The 21,786-nt window shown below is 45.8% G+C and overlaps 1 protein-coding gene across 1 annotated transcript in view; it reads right to left on the bottom strand.

Moving 5' to 3' along the window:
* The window catches only part of ACOXL (acyl-CoA oxidase like), a 335,830-nt gene that overhangs the window by 300,005 nt on the left and 14,039 nt on the right, over positions 1 to 21,786 (bottom strand). Inside the window, exon 2 of the mRNA XM_055539295.1 lies at positions 10,984 to 11,080. Within this exon, the coding sequence (XP_055395270.1) occupies positions 10,984 to 11,080 (97 nt within the window). The remainder of the gene's footprint in view (positions 1 to 10,983; positions 11,081 to 21,786) is intronic.

The raw sequence follows: 21,786 nt of genomic DNA on the forward strand, positions 1-21,786 counted from the left end.
ACAGACTTTATTTGGGGGAGGGGGCTCCAAAATCACTACAGATGGTAACTGCAACCATGAAATTAAAAGATCCTTGCTCCTTGGAAGAAAAGCTATGACCAACCTAGACAGCATATTAAAAAGTAGAGACATTACTTTGCCAACAAAGGTCCATCTAGTCAAAGCTATGGTTTTTCCAGTAGTCATGTATGGATGTGAGAGTTAGACTATAAAGAAAGCTGACCGCCAAAGAATTGCTGCTTTTGAACTGTGGTGTTGGAGAAGACTCTTGGGAGTCCCTTGGACTGCAAGGAGATCCAACGAGTCAATCCTAAAGGAAATCAGTCCTGATTATTCACTGGAAGGACTGAAGCTAAAGCAGAAACTCCACTACTTTGGCCACCTGATGTGAAGAACTGACTCATTGGAAAAGACCCTGATGCTGGGAAAGATTGAAGGCAGAAGGGGACGACAGAGGATGAGATGGTTGGATGGCATCACCAACTTGAAGAACATGAGTTTGAGTAAGCTCTGGGAGTTGGTGATGGACAGGGAGGCCTGGCGTGCTGCAGTCCATGGGGTCACAAAGAGTCGGACATGACTGAGTGACTGAACTGAACTAAAACTGAATACATGTCCTGTATTATAATAAACCTTCAATTATTTTAGAAAGAAAATGAACCAGAGTAAAACATACAAATAGAATAAGTAAATGGGATTCAAGGATTCAGTCCTCTGGGGCCTGCTTTAAACAAGACTCTTGCCTACTGGGCTACCTAGTCCTGACCCTCCCTCCAAAAGGGGTCCCAAGTCTGTTCACTTCTTACATCTCCCATCACCATCTTGAACCTGGACTATTCTAACAGCCTTTCAGCTGTCCTCCTGTTGCACTCTGCCTCAAATATCAGCCAGGATGATCTTAGTATTAAGGCAAAATTTACATACAGCAAAATGCACAGAGCATAAATGCATGAGTTCTGGTTCACAGAACGTCCCTGGGCCACGTTTACAGGGTCACCACCCCCATGGGCAACCACTGTTCTCTTTCATCAGCGTTCACTAGCTTTTCCTGTTCTTGAACTTACAAAAGTGGAACTACACAGTTTGTACTTTCATATCTGTCTTCTTCTGGGCAAATAAGGCATCCATGTTTTTTGTGTATCTGTCATTCATTCTTTTTTATGGCCGAGTAGTTTTCCATCTGCAAATGTTCCACAATTTGTCCAATCCCTTATTGATGGACATTTGTGTTGTTTTCAGCAGGGGGTTATTTCAAGTAAAGTTGAGGTAAGCATTCATGAACAAGTCCTTGTGGGGATATGTGTTTCCATTTCTCTGTTGTAAACCCCCAGGAACGCAACTGCTGGTTAAAGGGTTGTAAGGAAGTGCTGAACACTTGTGCAGAATGACTGTACCATTTTCCACTCCAACCAACAGTGCGTGAGAATTCTAGTTTCTCCAAATCCTCATCAGTATTGTCTTTCCCACCTTCAACTATTCTCAAGGGCTTGCGATGTCATCTCACTGTGGGCTCTTTGGCTTGTTGGCTGGCTGGCTGGCTGGCTGGGTTTGTTTGGCTGCACCAGGTCTTCACGCCCAAGTGAGAACTCTTAGTTGCGGCATGTGGGATCTAGCTGCCTGGCCAGGGATCAAATCTGCGCCCCTACACTGCAAGCTCAGAGTCTGCACCACCCAGCCACCAGGAAAGCCTCTCTTTATGATTTAAATGTGCATTTCTCAGATGACTAAAGATGCTGAGCACATTTTTCTATGCTTATTGGCCATTTGGACCCTTTTATAAAGGGTCTATTCAAGTCTTTGGCCCATTTTTTACATTGAATAGTTTATCATTTTAGCATTTAGCTCTAAGAACTCTTTATATGTCCTGGGTACAAGTCTTTTGTATCTGGACACAATTTTTTTCAGATACATGCATTGTAGGCATTCTTTCCTGGTTTGGTGATTGTCTTTTTCTTCTCTTCATGATGTCTTTTGATGAACAACAGCTTTTAATTTTGATAAAGATCAATTTATCAGTTCTTTTTCTTTTATGTGTTTGCATTTGATGTCCTCTCTAAGAAACCTCTGCCTTCGCCTTTGTTCTTTCACAAACTCTGTAATTGTGGAATTTATGTTTAGGTGTATAATACATCTCAAATTATGTGTGTAGTGTGAGGTAGGGATCAAAGCTAACTTTTTTTCTATAAGTTTATAAGTCATTCCAGCACCATTTATTGAGAAGACTTTTATTTTCCCATTGAATTGCCTTGGCAACACTGTCCAAAAATCTATTGATCACACATGTGTGGATTTATTTTAGGACTGTCTATTCTGTCCCATTAATCTATGTGTCTAACCTTATGCCAATACCACATAATCTTGAGGCACTTTGAACAAGTCTTGAAATCAAATAGTGAGAGTTCTCCAAATGTGTCCTTTTTTAGAACTGCTTTAACGATTCCAGGTCTTTTGCATTTCCACATACATTTTTTTGAATCAACTTGTAAATTTTGATCAAGATACTATAATACTTTCTTTTTTTATTTACATTTATTTATTTTAATTGGAGGCTAATTACTTTATAATATTGTATTGGTTTTGCCATACATGAACATGAATCTGCCACGGGTGTAATACTTTCAAAATAAGCATTACAGGACTTCCCTGGCAGTCCAGTGGTTAAGACACTACACTTCCACTGCAGGGGGCATAGGTTCAATCCCTGGTCAGGGATAAGATTCCATGCTGTGCTGTGTGGTCAAAAACTAGAAAAATATAATAAGCATTATACTGTGTTTCCCTACCTCCTCTTCCCTATCCACCCTTGAGAAAACCTTCCTATGACTACAGTTACCTTTGCAAAACAAATCCAGGATTCTCACTGCGGCCCCCACATCTGACCCTTCTTGCTCTCAGCTGTTCCTTATTCTTGGCTGATTCTCCCCTGAGGCCACAGAGTTGGTCGGGGGGTGGCCCCTGAGCACAGTGCTGGGAGAATTCTGTAACAAAGGCTGCCTGTCGCCCCTGTGCTTCTGTCCTCCCCAGGGGCCTTGACTACTCCAGGAAAGCCCAGAAGAGGAATGACGGAAAATGACATTCCCATGGCTCTGTCCAAAGAGAATTTTCACCTGTCACGACATCACTGCAGCATTCTGACGGCTTCAGATTTTCCAAATTCTTGCCTTAAATTTAATGCCTCTTCTCTTGGCAGCATATGCTTCCTACCAAACTCCTAGCTGCCTTGGAAATGTTTATGATGATTAGTGTAATCATATAATCTACCAACACTGACAGCACCATTGAAGAATGTACCGTAGTGACATTGCCAGCCTGATTCATGGGCTTACTTAGCTCTTCATGGGAAGTGCACTATTTTATATGAATTTTAACGGAAAAGAGTGATGGATTGTGTACCTTGCAACTTTACCAAATTTGTTTATCAGTTCTAATACTTTGTTAGTGGAATCTTTAGGGTTTTCTACATAAAAAAAAATCATATCATCTGTGGACAGAGATAGGGTTACTTCTTTTCCAGTTTACCACTCTTGATTTTTATCTCTAGCATTGACAACCATCTGACATAAATTTACTTTTTTATTAGTTTGCTGCCTAAAATGTGAACTCCGTAATGCAGGTATATTTTTGCCTGTTTTGTTCACTGCCTCTCGAACTACTTTGTAGTAGGCATTCAATAAATTATTGTAAAATGAATGACTCACCTCTCTTGGCACATAGCAGGGGCTTAGCAAACGATAACAGGTAATCACTATTGTTATGTTTAACATAATAGTTCAATGCAAGAAGAATCATTGTGCCTTAAAATGAGAAATTTCCATTATGCAGAATGGTTTCCAGTGCAATAAATAAATAGCACCAAGCCCACAGCTGCAGTGGAGTCCCTGGGTGGGTCCTAGCTCACCCCCTGGCCCACCCTTGCAAAGAATCCCTGTAGCCATCACAGATGACAACTCTGTTCAGGTGCCAATCTACACAGAGGAACTTCTGTAAACAGGCCCTCACTCTGTCCCGTCATCTCTGCTCAAATCCTCCAGGGCTTCCCACGGGGCCAGGGCTGACCCAACCAAAGTGCTGGCCAGGTGGCCAGGGCCCAAGTCATGCAGCTGGAGCTGGGACAGGGCCTCCTGCCAGAGACAGCACACGAGGCCCAGCGCACGGCAGCCTGTCAGGCCCCCAGGTGCTGGTACAAACAGAAGCCGGGGGGTCACGGGCAGAGCCAAGGCCAGGGTGTGGGAGCCAAGAGCGCAAAGGAGTCAGGGACCAGTCCCAGGGTGGGTGGAGCAGGTGTGCCTGGTCGTCATGCTGGCAGTGGTGGGCGGCAGAGCGGGCCTGGGTGGGCCAGAGGGGTGGTGGACGCCTTGGCCCCCGGCACATCCCTGCTCAGGTCCTTTCTGCAGCACGCCGACAGCGTCAGTGTAATGGCCTCCCGGAAAAGCCTGCTCCTTTTCTCAGGGCTCATGAAGAAAGCAATAGTGATCCGCACTCCCTGATGCCTTCCAAGGGGAGCTGACTTTTGAAGCTTATTCCATTCCAGATCTGACCACCCCCTTGCCCCAGATATGTCTCTAAATATAAAAACCCAAACCATACCAAACAGACACTGTCTAAAATTCTGATTGAAATAATAATTACAGTATGGTGGTGGTTTAGTTACTAACTTGTGTCCGACTTTTGTGACCCCATGGACTGTAGCCCACCAGGCTCCTCTGTCCAGGGGATTTCCCAGGCAAGAAGCGGCAAGAATACTGGAGTGGGTTGCCATTTCCTTCTCCGGGCTCTCCAGGGTCCTTCTCCAGGGTTTGCCATTTCCAAACCCGGGTCTCCTGCACTGCAGGCGGATTCTTTACCAACTGAGCTAGGGAAGTCTCTAAAATTCTCGTGAAAATAATAATTACAGTATAATAAAGAATAATTTCATCAGCCACATATGGATGTGAGAGTTGGACTATAAAGAAGGCTGAGTGCCTAACCCTAACCCTAGTTGATGCTTTTGCACTGTGGTGTTGGAGAAGACTCTTGAGAGTCCCTTGGACTGCAAGGAGATCCAACCAGTCCATTCTGAAGGAGATCAGTCATGAGTATTCATTGGAAGGACTGATGCTGAAGCTGAAACTCCAATACTTTGGCCACCTGATGTGAAGAGCCAATTTACTGGAAAAGACCCTGGCTGGGAAAAACTGGGGGCAAGAGGAGAAGCAGGTAACAGAGGATGAGATGGTTGGATGGCATCACCAACTCAATGGAAACATGAATTTGAGCAAGCTCTGGGAGACAGTGAAGGACAGGGAAGCATGGTGTGCTGCAGTCAATGAGATCGCAAAGAGTCTTGGCAACTGAACAACATACTCTTAAAACTTATCTCAGATTCCAAAGAGCTTTTGTTTACACAGGTTGTATCTATCAAGTTGCCATACAATTAAAGCTGAGAATTTCTAAAATATTTACTCATTTAAAAACAATAATGAACCTATTACATGTTAATGTAAATGACAAAATTCTTATGAAAAACAACCATCATTTTCAAGCCAAAAATAATCAGTGAGAAGAATGGTGTTGTTTTGCATTTTTACAAATTGTTTTAGCGTCTGGCTAATAAAAGCCAGCTGGCCTCTCGCGCCTGCTTCTGCACTCCGTGTTCTGCCCTACGCTGTTTGGGTTGCAGTTGATGATGAAAATCTGCTGTCATGCTTGCAGGCAGCTGACGTCTACTTTTCAGGTAGAATCAAGACGTGAAAGGGTCTGGAGTAACCCCGAGGGGTCCTCAGATTATGCTTTGAGAACCACTGGCTTAGATAATAAAGATGCTACCACACCCACAGCCCACGTGGCTCAGGTTAGGATGAGAAGAGCTCAGGTGGGAGAGAAGACGGCTGAGGTGGGGGTGGAAGAAGCAGTCACGGGTACAGTGGGGCTGCAAACCCAAATACCCGTCCCCATTCCTCCTACACTTGGCCAGGAATAGCCTGAGTCCCACTGGCTCCCTCCTGGGAAAAGGAAATATTAAGATGAAGTATCCCTGAGTCAGCCCGGAACCATGATTCAGTTCAGTCACTCAGTCATGTCTGACTCTTTGTCACCCCATGGACTGCAGCATGCCAGGCTTCCCTGTCCATCACCAACTCCCGGAGCTTGCTCAAACTCATGTCCATCGAGTCGGTGGTGCCATCCAACCATCTCATCCTCTGTTATCCCCTTCTCCTCTTGCCCTCAATCTTTCCCAGCATCAGGGTCTTTTCCAGAGAACCAGTTCTTCGCATCAGGTGGCCAAAGTATTGGAGTTTCAGCTTCAGCATCAGCCCTTCCAATGAATCATTAGGGTCGATTTCCTTTAGGATTGTCTGGTTGGATCTCCTTGCAGTCCAAGGGACTCTCAAGAGTCTTCTCCAACACCAAACTTCAAAAGTATCAATTCTTTGGTGGTCAGCTTTCTTTATAGTCCAACTCTCACATCCATACGTGACTACTGGAAAAACCATAGCTTTGACTACATGGACCTTTGTTGGCAAAGTAATGTCTCTTCTTTTTAATATGCTGTCTAGGTTGGTCATAGCTTTTCTTCCAAGGAGTAAGCGTCTTTTCATTTCATGGCTGCAGTCACCATCTGCAGTGATTCTGGAGCCCAAGAAAATAAAGACTGTCACTGTTTCCATTGTTTCCCCATCTATTTGCCATAAAGTGATAGGACCGGATGCCATGATCTTAGTTTTTTGAATGTTGAGTTTTAAGCCAGCTTTTTCACTCTCCTCTTTCACTTTCATCAACGGCTCTTCAGTTCCTCTTCGCCTTCTGCCATAAGGGTGGTGTCATGTGCATATCTGAGGTTACTGATATGAACCATGATTGGCAGGGACCAAATGCGGGATGGGAACAATCTAGAGAGACAGTGCAGGGTACCGAGAAGGAAGGTCAGCGCTTCAGTTCTCCAGCCAGGACGCAGCCTGCATCACCTGAAAGACGTAAACGCTGGTCTGATGGGCCTGACCGACAGCCTGGGTGGCAAGAGTCTGGAAAGCTCCTTCAGGGGGTTCTAAGTGCACTGGGGGTGACATCACCAGATCTGAGTGGGCTCAGGAAGCAACCTCCCTGGCTTTGAATCTGTGCTCCACTAGTTACACACACAGCTTACCACTTGCGTGTGTGTGCACGGATGCTCAGTCGCTCAGTTGTGCCCAACTCTTTGCCACCCCCTGGACTGTAGCCTGCCAGTCTTCTCTGTCCATGGGATTTTCCAGGCAAGAATACTGGAGTGGGTTTCCACTTCCTATGACCTCGGGTCAATTCCTCAGCCTCAGTTTACTCATCGGAGAAGGCAATGGCACCCCACTCCAGTACTCTTGCCTGGAAAATCCCATGGATGGGGGAGCCTGGAAGGCTGCAGTCCGTGGGGTCGCTGAGGGTCAGACACAACTGAGCGACTTCACTTTCACTTTTCACTTTCACACATTGGAGAAGGAAATGGCAACCCACTCCAGTGTTCTTGTCTGGAGAATCCCAGGGACGGCGGAGCCTGGTGGGCTGCCGTCTATGGGGTCGCACAGAGTCGGACACGACTGAAGCGACTTAGCAGCAGCAGCAGCAGTTTACTCACCTGTAAAATGAGAATACCTTTAAGGATGTCAGGAATACTAAATGAGATCATCCATTCAAAGTTCTTAGAGCTGTGACTGGCACAAAATACGAATTTAGTAAACGTGAGCTGTTGTTACTAGTTATGGTGATTTGAGTGCCGACCATCAGCCTCCACAGACAAGTCTTTGATGAGATGGGACCAGGTACCCAAGGAAGGGGATGGGGTCCAGTTCCAGTGCTTCCACAAAATATATGTCCCAACTGGGTTCTCTGTGTCTTCATCTGGAAATTCTGGGAGCCAGGACTTCCACCACCCAGGACCTGGTCCTGAATTCTCAGGGAGAGAGGAGAGAGTTGACTGAGGGGCACAAAGATGATGTTGCTGGAAGCGGGTGCAGAAAGAGTCAAAAAGGTGCAATGAGATTATTCACACTGGGTGTGTGTGTGTGTGTGTGCACGCGTGCGCACATGTGCAAGTGTATATGCTCTGTAGTCAAGGTCAGATACTGTTTTCCTTTTCAAATTATCGAAACATCTCTAATCTATTGCAGATGACAGAGGGGAGAAGACAGAGTGGAAACATTTTAATGGCTTCTTCTCAGCCTGTGGGCTGTGTGCTGAGACTTGAGACAAATGCAGCTCGCTCCTCGTTCGTCTTCAGGAACATCATCACCACGTGTTACACGCCGCCCTCTGCCTGGGCGCTCGTCAGATCATCCCCGAAAGTTAAGAGCAACACGAGGGCCAGGGAAAGATGGAAGGACTTGGACCACTCTCTGAACGGGCAGTGCAGCCATGACTCAATAATTTCAGGAAGAAGCAGATAAATCATGGATGAATCATACAACACTTCTTCTAGAATTACTGGCTGTGGACAGCTCCTCCAGCTGTTCATGGGGTGGAATTTGAGAGGCTTTACACACAGATGTGCTTCTGAATCTTAGGACACCCGTCTCCCAAGAGGAACCTGTGCCCTGGTGACCAATGGCCGACTACTTTAATTTCCTTCAGGCTTTTTGACTTTTGCTAATTCACACAGAGAGAAGTGCCAAACAGCCTGAAATAAGTAACAGAAATGAACTGGAGGGATCATCCAAGGTCAATCCTGTGCCTCCCAGAGGAATCATACCTAATCATCCAGGACAGAGCTGTCTGGCTGCTGAGGACCTCAGAGGGAGCCAAGGAAACAGGAAGCTAATTGGATGCAGGGCTTCACACGCTTCATGGGAGCAAGAGTGCGCAGGCTATGCCTTCAGACATGGGGGTCGGGCTGAAACTGGCAAACCTCATTACACGATCAACTCTCACGTCCGGGTCTTGAATTTTGACACTAAGTTAAGCCTTAGACATAATGGGCTGATTAAAGGGGCAGGAGACTGGCCCCCATGTCAAGTTCTTACCTTCCCCCCAGCCCCAGGCTGGATGCATTTGGAGGCCTGGCTGTGATGGAGAAAGCCGCTGGAAGCAAAGAGGGATTAGGGTTTCTTTATGTTTGGTTGGTTGGTTGGTGGGCTGTTTGGTTGGTAATTTGGTTGGTTGGTTGTTTTGTTGGTTAGTTGGTTGGTAGGCTGGTTGTTTATTTTGTTGGTTAGTATGTTGGTTAGTTGGTTGGTTGGTTAGTTGGCAGGTTGGTAGGTAGGTTGTTTGGTTGTTAGGTTGTTTGGTAGGTTGACTGGCTGGTTGGTTGGTTGGTTGGTTGTTTTCTTGGTTGGTCATTAGTTGGCAGGTTGGTAGGTTGTCTGGCTGGTAGGTTGGTTGGTAGGTTAATTGGTTGGTTGGTTGGTTGTATTCACTTGTAAATGTATGCTCCATTTAGAGGCAATTCACCAGTTTGGACATCTACTTTGCCAGTATGTTCTGATTGGTGCAAAACTATTTTCCAGGCTTTGCCCAGCATGCGCCACCCTGTTCTGTGGGTGTGTCCTTGCACATGCTGTCCATCTAAGGGTGGCAATGCCGTGCCCCATCACCTCGGAGGGACTGCAGGACCTCACCAGGAGACACCAAAGCTCTGCCCATAACTCCCTCCTGATGAGAAGATGCTGACTTCTGTCCCTGCCTCTCCAGGACAGCCAGCCAACCAAGGTGGGTGAGGGGGTGGGATCTGGTCTCAACCAATGACCTCAGGCCCCCACCGGCTCTGATTCACATTCCACAGAGAAACAAGACTCCCACCAGTCGGTCCTCAGCCTCTCCCTCTACAAACCCCGGGGGGCACAAAGGGGGCCGGGCTCACTCTAGAATACATTCAGCTTCTCAGCATCTAAGGAAGCTCAGCCCCAGTTCAGGCCCCTCCCCCAGGGGTCTCACCAAGAGGTATATTGTTCCTGTATAAAATGTTAGGTTTAAGGAAGCTATGAAGCTGCATGAATGGACTTTGTCGGTGGTGTTCAGTCACTAAGTCGTGTCCAACTCTTTGTGACCCCATGGACTCTAGCACACCAGGCTTTCCTGTCCTTCACTATCTCCCAGAGTTTGCTCAAACTCATGGCCATTGAGTCAATGATGCCATCCAACCAACCCATCCTCTGTCACCCCCTTCACCTCCTGCCCTCAATCTTTCCCAGCATCAGGGTCTTTTCCAATGAGTCAGTTCTTCACATTAAGTGGCCAAAGTTTTGGAACTTCAGCTTCAGCATCAGTCCCTCCAATGAATATTCAGGGTTGATTTCCTTTAAAATTGACTGGGTTGATCTCCTTGCAGTCCAAGGGACTCTCGAGAATCTTCTCCAGCACCACAGTTCAAAAGCACCAATTCTGTTGGACTTGGCCTTCTTTACGGTCCAACTCTCACATCCATACAAGACTACTGGAAAAACCATAGCTTTGACTATATGGAACGAACTTAATGGACTATATGGAATGGACTTAAACTTGGGTAAATATAGAGCTCCTAATGCTAGCCTCACAAAGGAATCCTCTCCTCACATTTTCTTTGCTTCTTTCCTTCTCTCTTTTTAGCAAGGCTAAATTGACTAAAATAATTTCACTGCGTTGAGAATAGCAATTTTTAGACAAGACTCATCCATTTTTGACATGAATAAAATGCTTGAAAAGCCTGTAAAATGAATTTTTTATTTTTATTATTTTATTATTATATTTCTCAGATATTTGAATTTGAAACCCCAGATCATATTTGTTTTGTGAACAAATATTTTACTACCTTTGCTGATTCTCCTACTTCCTGGCCTGTTGGCTCGAGAGAAGTGAATGTCAATTAGATTAACAGGAAGGCAGCAGAAAAGGAGGGTGAGGGAGACACTCCCATACCCACCAAATTGTCTGCTCCCCCAGGACAGAATTAATGCGCTTCCTTCCACAAGTCGCAAAAGCAAACAAAGCAAAACAAAATCTTTTTCTCTCTTTCTCTCTCTCATTCACTCACACACTTTACACCCTAATAACAGTGAGACTTACCTGATCCTGAATTGCACGTTTTAACAGAGGTAGACCCATGGTAAATGTCACTCTCTGAAATGTCAAAGTTCTCATTTCATCCAGACTCAAATCATACCTGTGACAAATGGATACAAAATAGGTGTTAAGACCTTGAATTGACCATGAATGGAGCCTTTGGACCCAGGGATCTGGCAGGACAGACATCTTTGCTGGGTCTCCCTGTAGCTCTTGTTTGACATTGTGCGTCAAAGGAGGCCAATGTGTGTGTGACACAGGCTGTGTGGACAATACAGGGGGTCAAGATGGAAAGAAAGGAAGGTTTCATATTTGCAGGGTAGGAACAGAAATGCAGACTTAGAGATGGACGTGTGGACGGGGTGGGGGGCGCGGAGAGGGGAGGGTGGGATGAACTGGGAGGTTGGGACTGACATGCATACACTCCCATGGATAAGACAAAGGACTAGTGGGAACCTCCTCTATCTCACAGGGAGCTGGATCCAGTGCTCTGTGGTGACTTAGAGTATTGGGGTCGGGGGGAAGCAGGAGGGAGCCTCAAAAGAGAGAGGACATATTTATGCTTACAGCTGATTCATGCTACTGTACAGCTGAAATTAACACAGCACTGTAAAGCAATTAATTATCCTCCAATGAGAAAGATGGTTTTCTGGAATTCCCTTGCTTTCTCCATGATCCAGTGAATGTTGGCAATTTGATCTCTGGTTTCCTCTGCCTTTTCTAAACCCAGTTTGTACATCTGAAAGTTCATATACTGCTGAAGTCTAGCTTGAAGGATTTTGAGCATAATCTCACTAGCATGTAAATTAAACAATACATATTCCAAAATGTTTTAACTTATTTTGACCTGTACACTTAAATATAACCATTAGATGGCGCTGTTCTTCACTTCAACAGCCACCCCAAGGAATTACTATTTAACAAAGATTGCAAAGCTGGATGAAAAAAATCTTAGAATCTGTCCTCCTGAAAGCTTGAACATCTACTTATCATAATATGAATGTCTAAATTCCTAATGCTTTTCAAGTAAAAAGGAAACTATCTCTGTGATGGAAAAGTCAGGGTTTCAGGAACATCTCAAGCTCTCCCATGAAACATACATATTTGTTTGTGCATTTTCTGTTTTTAAATATCAATCTCTACACTTAGCAATCTTAGTCTTTCTGTTTGTTCTTGTGCTCAGTCATGTCCGACCCTTTGTGACCCCATGGACTGAGGCCCACCAGACTCCTCTGTCCACAGAATTTTCCAGGCAAGAATGCTGGAGTGGGTTGCCATTTCTTACTCCAGGGCATCTTTCTGACCCAGGGATTGAACTCGCATCTCTTGCATCTCCTGCAGGGCAGGTGGATTCTTTATCACTGCAGCCCTTGGGAAGCTTTGTTATGCAAACAGTATTTAGCATTTAAGGTGGCCTACTAAGATGACTGGGCTTCCCAGGGGGCACAGTGGTACAAAGAACCAGTGAAGGAGACTGGGGTTCAATCCCTGGGTCAGGAAGATGCCCTGGAGGAGGAAATGGCAACCCACTCCAGTATTCTTTCCTGGAAAATTCCAGGGACAGAGGAGCCTGGCAGGAGACACTCCATGGGGTCACAAAGAGTCAGACAGACTCAGCACACATACACACACAAGGTATAAATCATAAATAACAATGGTTTTTGGTATTTTAACAGATACAATTTCTCTTTTCTGTCTTCTTGGGTCTGTAAGATATGAAGATTTGGCAAATATTTTTATGTCTATGCCGTAAGTGGCAGAGAGAGGTCCTATGGAATTAAGAGGCCTGGCAGGTCATGGGTAGACGGTATGAGAGTTGAGAGTAAGAGCTGGGACTCGTATGCTGGGCAGCTCCTTGAGGACAGCTGTTGGGGTGGCGATGGGGCACAGAGAGGGCCATCTCTATATTCCCAGCAGCTCCACCATCTGACTTATCTATTGGTGGTCTGCGTAGGACTTAGCTTTTTAAAACATGGTTCCATTATTAACAACAAGCTTGAAAACCTCTGAGCTAGGATCATTACAGGCAGGAACAAAAGCAAAAGACAGGAGCTTCACTTTTCCTGAGTCGTGTAGGGGATGGGCATCCAGCAAAAGTATGAATAAGACAATGCCTCACTGGGAAGTTCCACATGCGGAATTAGGACCAAACTATAAGACACTGATTTAAAAAACTGAATCCTAAATACCTAACAGAGAGGCTGAAATAAAAGACACTGATAATATCAAGTGTTAGGAAGACAGAGAGTAACTGGATCTCTCGTTCACTGGTAGTGGGAATTTTGAAAAAAATGTTACAGCCTCTCTGGAAAAGTTTAACAGTGTCTTATGAAGTCAATCCTAAAGGAAATCAACCCTGAATATTCACTGGAAGGACAGATGTTGAAGCTCCAATACTTTGGCGACCTGATGAGAAGCACTGACTCATTGGAAAAGATCCTGATGCTGAGAAAGATTGAGGAGAGGAGGAGAAGGGGACAACAGAAGAAGAGATGGTTAGATGGCATCATGAATTCAATCACCATGAGTCTGAGCAAACTCCAGGAGATAGTGCAGGACAGGGAAGCCTGGCGTGCTGCAGCTGGTGGGGTCAAAAAGAGTCAGACACAACTTAGTGACTGAATGACAAGAACGTGAAGTTAAACACACCACTTGAGTTTACAGCTCAGCAATTCCACTCCTGGGTATTTACCAGAGAGAAATGAAACCCTCCATTCATGCAAACACTTGTACATGCATGTTTATAGCAACTTTATTTGTAATCACCAAAGACAGACATAATCCAAATGCCCCTCGATTAGGGAACAGATAGACTGTGGTGCGTTCATACAGTAGAGCAGTATACAGCAATAAAAAGGAGTGAACAACTGATACACATGACCACTGCGACGATCTCCAAGCATTGTGTTGAGTGAAAAAAAGCCAATCTCAGGACTTCCCTGGTGGTCCAGTGGTTAAGACTCTGCACTCCCAGTGCAAGGGGCCCAGGTTCAACCACTGCTCAGAGAGCTAGACCCCCAGTGCACATCTAAGAGTTTGAATGCTGCAACGAAAACCCCCACATGCCACAACGGAGATCAAAGATCCCATGTGCTGCGACTAAGATCAAGCCAGCCAAACACATAAATAAACATTCTTTTAAAAATTCTTGTAGACGAATGTTCATATCAACTTTATTCATAAGAGCCCCAAACTGGAAAGCATCCAGACAGCCATCATTCATTAACGGAATTGATAAATTATGATCTAGTCATAAAATGGAATATTACCTAGCAATAAAAAGGAATGTACTATGTACGTGCTTCTCTGTCCATGGGATTTCCCAGACAAGAATACTGTGGTGGGGAGCCATTCCCTTCTCCAAGGGATCTACCCGATCCAGGGATTGAACCTGGGTCTCCTGCATTGCAGGTAGATTCTTTACCGCTGAGCCACCAGGGAAGCCCAAGGAATGCACTACTGATACATATAAATGGCGTGTATTAATCTAGAAAACATTGTTTTGGACTCTCTGGGATCTCTCGCTCTGGAGGAAGCCAGCAACCATGATGTGGACACTCAAGCAGCCTGATAGAAAAGTCCACCTGGGGAGATGCTGAGGCCTCCAGCCAACTAGCCATGTGAGCGCCCCACCTGTGAGGCGGCTCTGCCAGCCCCAGCCAAACCTTTATACACCTTCAGCCCCAACCAACACCATACGTGCAACGTCAGGGAAGACCCAGCTAAGATGCTGTGAAATTCCTCACCCACAGAAAGTGGCTGCTAAGCTTTGAGGTAATTTGCTACGCAATTACCTATCAATAGATAGGGAATACATATGACATCATCAAATACACTCACACACACACACACACACACAACTGATGGGCATAAACTAGTATCTTATAAGCATTTTAATAATATGTAATACACCAAGAACAAAGCAAGAGTCATAAAATTATAGCCTAATGAATTATCACAAAGATTACACCCACCTGTATAATCCCCAGCCAACAGCACATCAGCTGACTCCCTCTGTGGTCTCTCTCTCAAGCACACCCTCTCTCCTGCCCATGCTAGCTGCCCTCCTGACCTGTAATGCCATGAATTATTTTTGACCACTTTTGAATATTAAAGAAATGGGATTAGTCACGATGTCATCTCTTGTGTCTGGCTTCTCTCACTCAACATGGCTAATAAGATTCATCCTGAGTGTCTATTGTAGCTGTGGTTCATGCATTTTCATTGTTTTATGGGATTAAATTGCATTATTATACCACAAAAAATATGCCATGTGAACACACTGTAAGATTCCATTTCTATTAAATTCTACAACAAACAAAACCAAAACACAGCAGGAACAAAAGCAGAAGAGTGGTTGTCTCTTGGAGGGTAGGGCAGAGGTGGGCAGGGCATGAGAGGGGCATGGGGGAGCTTTCCAGGGTGACAGTGTTGTTGTTGTTCAATCACAAAGTCGTGTCCGAGTCTGCAATGCCGCACGCCAGTCTTCCCTGTCCTTCACCATCTCCCAGAGCTAGCTCAAACTCATGTCCATTGAGTCGGTAATGCCATTCAACCATCTCATCCTCTGTCATCCCCTTCTCCTTCCTGCCCTCAATCTTTCCCAGCATCAGGGTCTTTTCCAATGAGTCAGCTCTTCGCATCAGAAGGCCTAAACTTCAGCTTGATAGTAATGTTCTCTACTTTGATAGAGGTTTGAGTTTCCTGGGTGAACACATTTGCCAAAATTATGAGAGTGTACACTTAATAATTTTGTATTTCATTGTACTTTACAGCAAAATTAAAAAATCCAAGCCACATTGACAGGATGTATACCATGGTGTGATATGATATGATGTGACTGGTGTGATGTGATGTGATGTGATGCGATACAATAGTATCATATCAAATCATGTGACATGACGAGAAGGGCACTCCCCCTCACACACTTTCCCCAAACTCATAACCTCAGCCTAAAGGTGAGAAAACATCAGACAAGCCCGGAGTGAGGGACATTCAACATAATATCTGACCCAAACATTTCAAAAGTGTCAAGGTTATGGAAAAGTGTCAAGGTTATGGAAAAGTGTCAAGGTTATGGAAAAGTGTCAAGGTTATGGAAAACAGGGAAAGAAAGAGGAACTGTCACAGCCCAGAGCAGACCGAGGAGCTGTGACAAAGAAGCACGTAATGTCCTGGAAGAGAGAGGCCGCCGGGGGATGATGAAACCCAAGCAGTCCAGGACTGAGTCCACAGCAACCTTCTTCATTTCGGCAAACGTGCCATGCTTCTGTAGAATGTTAACAGGGGAAACCTGCCAACAGGGCGATGGGAACTCTCTGTATTGTATCTTCAACTTTCTTATCAATTGAAAAGTATTTCAAAATTAAAAGTCCATTTTAAAAAGAGACAAGTGTTAGGAAGAGAGGATATATAAAGAAAGAAGGGATATATGAAAAAAGAAGGGATCAGGTCAGTCGCTCAGTCGTGTCCGACTCTTTGCGACCCCATGAATCGCAGCATGCCAGGCCTCCCTGTCCATCACCAACTCCCGGAATTCACTCAAACTCATGTCCATCGAGTCGGTGATGCCATCCAGCCATCTCATCCTCTGTCGTCCCCTTTTCCTCCTGCCCGCAATCCCTCCCAGCATCAGAGTCTTTTCCAATGAGTCAACGCTTTGCATGAGGTGGCCAAAGTATTGGAGTTTCAGCTTCAGCATCAGTCCTTCCAAAGAACACCCAGGACTGATCTCCTTTAGAATGGGCTGGTTGGATCTCCTTGCAGTCCAAGGAACTCTCAAGAGTCTTCTCCAACACCACAGTTCAAAAGCATCAATTCTTCGGCACTCAGCTTTCTTCACAGTCCAACTCTCACAATCATACATGACCACTGGAAAAACCATAGCCTTGACTAGACAGACCTTTGTTGGCCAAGTAATGTCTCTGCTTTTGAATATGCTATCTAGGTTGGTCATAACTTTCCTTCCAAAGAGTAAGCGTCTTTTAATTTCATGGCTGCAGTCGCCATCTGCAGTGATTTTGGAGCCCCCCAAAATAAAGTCTGACACTGTTTCCACTGTTGCCCCATCTATTTCCCATGAAGTGATGGGACCAGATGCCATGATCTTCGTTTTCTGAATGCTGAGCTTTAAGCCAACTTTTTCACTCTCCTCTTTCACTTTCATCAAGAGACTTTTAGTTCCTCTTCACTTTCTGCCATAAGGGTGGTGTCATCTGCATATTTGAGGTTATTGATATTTCTCCAGGAAATCTTAATACATACATATATATATATATGAGCGATTCATTTTGCTGTACAGCAGAAGCTAACACATGGCAACCCACTCCAGTATTCTTGAGAATACTGGAGAATTCTTGGGGGACAGAGGAGCCTGGTGGGCTGCTGTCCTTGGGGTCGCAGAGAGTCAGACACAACTGTAGCGACTTAGCATGCATGCATGCATTGGAGAAGGAAATGGCAACCCACTCCAGTGTTCTTGCCTGGAGAATCCCAGGGACAGAGGAGCCTGGTGAGCTGCTGTCTATGGGGTCGCACAGAGTTGGACATGACTGAAGCAACTTAGCAGCAGCAGCAGCAGAAGCTAACACAACATTGTAAGGCAACTAGACTTTAATAAAAATTAATTTTAAAATAGAATAAAAAGAGACAAGCAAGACAACACCACCACTAAAAAAAGACCTTTGTGTATTAAAACACATATACACACACAAATCATTTTTTAGAAGCAGTGGTGGGTGTTTTTCAACTCCAAATCAAAATCAGTTTTGGTCTAAGGGAAACCACACCTTCAGATACCTAATTTGAATGCTCATGACAAAGGACATCCGTGGTGCCTGGCCTTTGATCACCACGTGTCTCCACGCAACACAGACGTTCTAGAATGAAAAAACTAACAAGAACTTGAAAACAAACCCTGGTTTCCCAGCAGTGCTCTGCTCCAGTAATCCACGCCTTTAACCTGGTCTCTTTGGCAATCTGCTTCTGGAGACACCTCCAGCTGAGCCCCAAACAAACTCCCTCTTCTCTCTGAAAATAGCAAGAATCAAAAATGCTTCATCTTGGAGAAATCAAAAGCTTTCCAGACAAGCAAAAGTTAAGAGAATTTAGCACCACCAAACAGGCTTTACAACAAATGCTGAAGGAAATTCTCTAGACAGGAAACACAAGAGAAGGAAAAGATCTATAGAAAACAAACCCAAAACAATTAAGAAAATGGTAATAGGATCATACGTATCGATAATCACCTTATATGTACATGGATTAAATGCACCAACCAAAAAACACAGACTGGCAGGTCAGAAGAAAACATGTGCATGTATGCACGTCCACTTACCACATCACTCTGCTTGACTCCCTAAATTGTATGTAATTATTTTATATTGTTAAGTTACTCATGTTCCCATTATGGCTTGCAATTGTAATTATCTTTTATTTTTTGTCTGGCTGATAAAAATATCACTCCAACTGATATTCATCTTTCACTATTGTCACACAAAAAAACACACCAAAAAAATGCTCTATTAAAAATCGAGGTGTAGCCCACTGCGAGCACACAGGAGCCCCCACAGGCAGTCAGCACAGGGCCCATCCACCTTCTAGCAAACATCGTGATCACAACTCGACCTCCGACCCCCAAACCTCGGCACCACCCCATGAACCCCACACACAGCCTGGTGAATGAGTAGACGGTGAATGAAAAAGAAACTGTTGAATCATCTTGCGGTAACTGTCAAAGGCTGAAGGCCTGGAGCCAGCAGGCGCCTGAGAAGATGCAAAGGGGGTGGTTTCTAAGTGCTGCGGTTTAATGTAGGCCGTGAAGTTCCCTCAACTGGGAAGATGTCCAAAAGTTCGTTCTGATTTTTGCATAACATCTTATGAAAAAACCCGAATGAACTTCTGACCAACCCAATACCTTGGCTGATGAGCAAAGTACAGAGGTTGCAGGTGGGAAAAAAAAAGGTTATGAATATTGAGAGGAAAGGGAAGAAGAGGAAGGAAAGTCCTTCCTTGAAGACAAAAACCTCACAGGAATTCCTGAAAGAGGCAGTTCTAGACCCGATCCTTGCATCCTGGGCCCCCACCAAGTGACCGAGGAACCGAGTGACCAAGGAACCGATGGAAGGGAACCTCCCCCTCCATCCTGGCTTTTCCCCTTCCTTCCTGAGCTTTTGCTAAAGCGCCTGCTCCATGTCAACGCTCAAAAGAAGCCAGGCCAGTTCCCACGCTCAAAGGGCTTGGAGTCCAGCATGGAAGTCAAAGCAAGAGGAAGAGGGGCCCTGCAGGCAGTTCACCTGTTATCATCAGACCTCAAGTGGCTGGATGGGCATTCCCTCCCTGGGATGGCCTGGTGGTTTTCTGGAATGGGAAGCTTTGGGTTTAGCAATTACCTTTACTTGGCTTGGTCGGGAGGAGCTGAGAGAAGGCAGAGCAGCGAGAACCCAGTGGCTGTGCCGGGTAGGCTGAGGAGTGGGGTGTCTGTGGGCAGAGAGAGGAAGTCCCGGGGAGGGAGGGAGCGGGAGGGGAGGGAAGGAGGAACGGGGAGGAAGGTGAGCAGGAAGGGAGCCAACGGGGAGGCAGTGCTGAGGGAGCGGGGGACAGGAACAGATACAGTCTCGCAAGATGAAAATACAAGCTGTCACCAGACTCGGGCATGTCTGTCATTAGGTGAAGGCACATGGCGCAGACTGCTGCTGGCTCTTCCTCCCCCACCAGGATCCCGGGGAAGCTATGTCAGCCCCGCCCGAGGGCGGCTTCTGATTGGTCCAGGTCACCACCCCATCTCAATCTCCAGGATGGTGATTGGCTGAGAAATGAGGCTTGAAGCTTCAAACAAGGGGATTACTTTTTAGGGTTCATGTGAGAGGTGCTGATGGGAGTGGCCCCTGTTATTGTTCAGTCGCTCAGTTGTGTCTGACTCTTTGTGACCGCATGGACTGCAGCACACCAGGCTTTCCTGTCCTTCACTGTCTCCCAGAGTTTGCTCAAACTCATGTCCACTGTGTCAGTGATGCCATCCAACCATCTCATCCTCTGTCGTCCCCTTCTCCCAATCTCAGTCTTTCCCAACATCAGGGTCTTTTCCAATGAGGCAGCTCTTTGCATCAGGTGGCCAAAGTATTGGAGCTTTAGCTTCGGCATCAGTCCTTCCAATGAATAATCAGGGTTGATTTCCTTTAGGATTGCTTTAATTTCCTTGCTGTCCAAGGGACTCTCAAGATTCTTCTCCAGCATCAGTCTGAAAACACCAGTTCTTTGGCACTCAGCCTTCTTTTTGGCCCCTGAGAGATTAGCTAAGAAAGCAAGGATGGGTTTGTGGCCAACAGGTCAGGGTCTTGCAGGATGCCCAGCCCCACGGTCTACAAGTATAATCAGGCCTGACTCCCTCCTAAGGTCATACTCTGACCACAGGATGCTGGTGTCTGCTGGCTTATTGGGCTTCTTGTATCCAACTGCAGTGATACCTTTGGTGACTCAAAGGATGTCTTTGGAGCAACCTTGTGTGCGTGTGTGCTACATGCTCAGTTGTGTCTGATTCTTTGCGACCCCAAGGACTGTAGCCCACCAGGCTTCTTGGTCCATGGGATTTCACAAGCAAGAATACTCGAGTGGGTTGCCATTTCCTTCCCCAGGGGATCTTCCTGACCCAGGGGTCCAACCTGCGTCTCCTGCATTGGCAGGTGGATTCTTTACCACTGCCCACCTGAATACTGTTGTCATCGTTCAGTCGCTAAGTTGTGTCCAACTTTTTGCAACCCCATAGACTGCAGCACGCCAGGCTTCCCTGTCCTTCACTATCTCCCGGAGTTTGCTCAGATTCATGTCCATTGAGTTGGTGAAGCTATCCAAAGATCTCATTCTCTGCTGCCCTTTTCTCCTTTGCCTTCAAATCTTTCCCAGCATCAGGGTCTTTTTCTGAACATTACTGTACACAAATTCACAGTAGAAAATCTAGAGAGAAAATCCATCATTTTCAACCATAGATCCATTCACCGAGTGTGTAGGAGGTACCCTTAGTGAGTTAAACATGCATAGGAGCCAGGGTCCCCTGCTGGACCCTGAGAGCTACCTGCCCACCTACCTGTCCATTTACAGGTAAATGGGAACTTGGAAAATGGCCACAGAGCTTCCCTCAGGGGCCAATGATCCCCTGGACTTCAGGGCCTGGGGTCCCCAAAGGGCCAAGTGGAGATAAACACTCTGCCATGGCTGCCAGGAGGGGTTGGGGGAAGATTCTGAGCTTCTAGGGTCTCCCATGATGTCTAAGTTCTTACAATAAGCCCATGTGTGAATGTTCAATCACTCAGGCATGTCTACCTCTTTGTGAGCCCATGGACTGTAGCCCACTAGGCTCCTCTATCCACGGAATCCTCCAGGTAAGAATACTGGTGTGGGTTGCCATTTCCTTCTCTAGGGGATCTTCCTGACAGCCACAGATTGAACCTGCATCTCCTATATCTCCTGCATTGGCAGGAAAATTCTTTACCGCTGTGCCACCTGGGAAGCCCCACAATAAGCCAGCAGATAGTGTCAAAGAAACAGAGGTTTGCACGTGGTCCATAGAGCTGTTGCCGTGAAGAGAAGGGTGAGTAATCATTAATCAGCAGTGCCGTCTCCTTTTGTCACCGTCAGGATCCCCTGTCACGGTCACAGCTGTATAAGCATCAGTCTCTGCTCCTGGAATCACCCACCAGCAAAGCATCACTCACGGAGAGAGGACCGAGTCCAGATGTTGTCACTTGGACATCATTGTAAAGCAGAGGATGGACAGAAGGGAACTTAGAAAGACAAGGGATGCTATTGAAA

The sequence above is a fragment of the Bubalus kerabau genome, chromosome 11, assembly GCF_029407905.1.
Source record: "Bubalus kerabau isolate K-KA32 ecotype Philippines breed swamp buffalo chromosome 11, PCC_UOA_SB_1v2, whole genome shotgun sequence".
Lineage (NCBI taxonomy): Eukaryota > Metazoa > Chordata > Mammalia > Artiodactyla > Bovidae > Bubalus > Bubalus kerabau.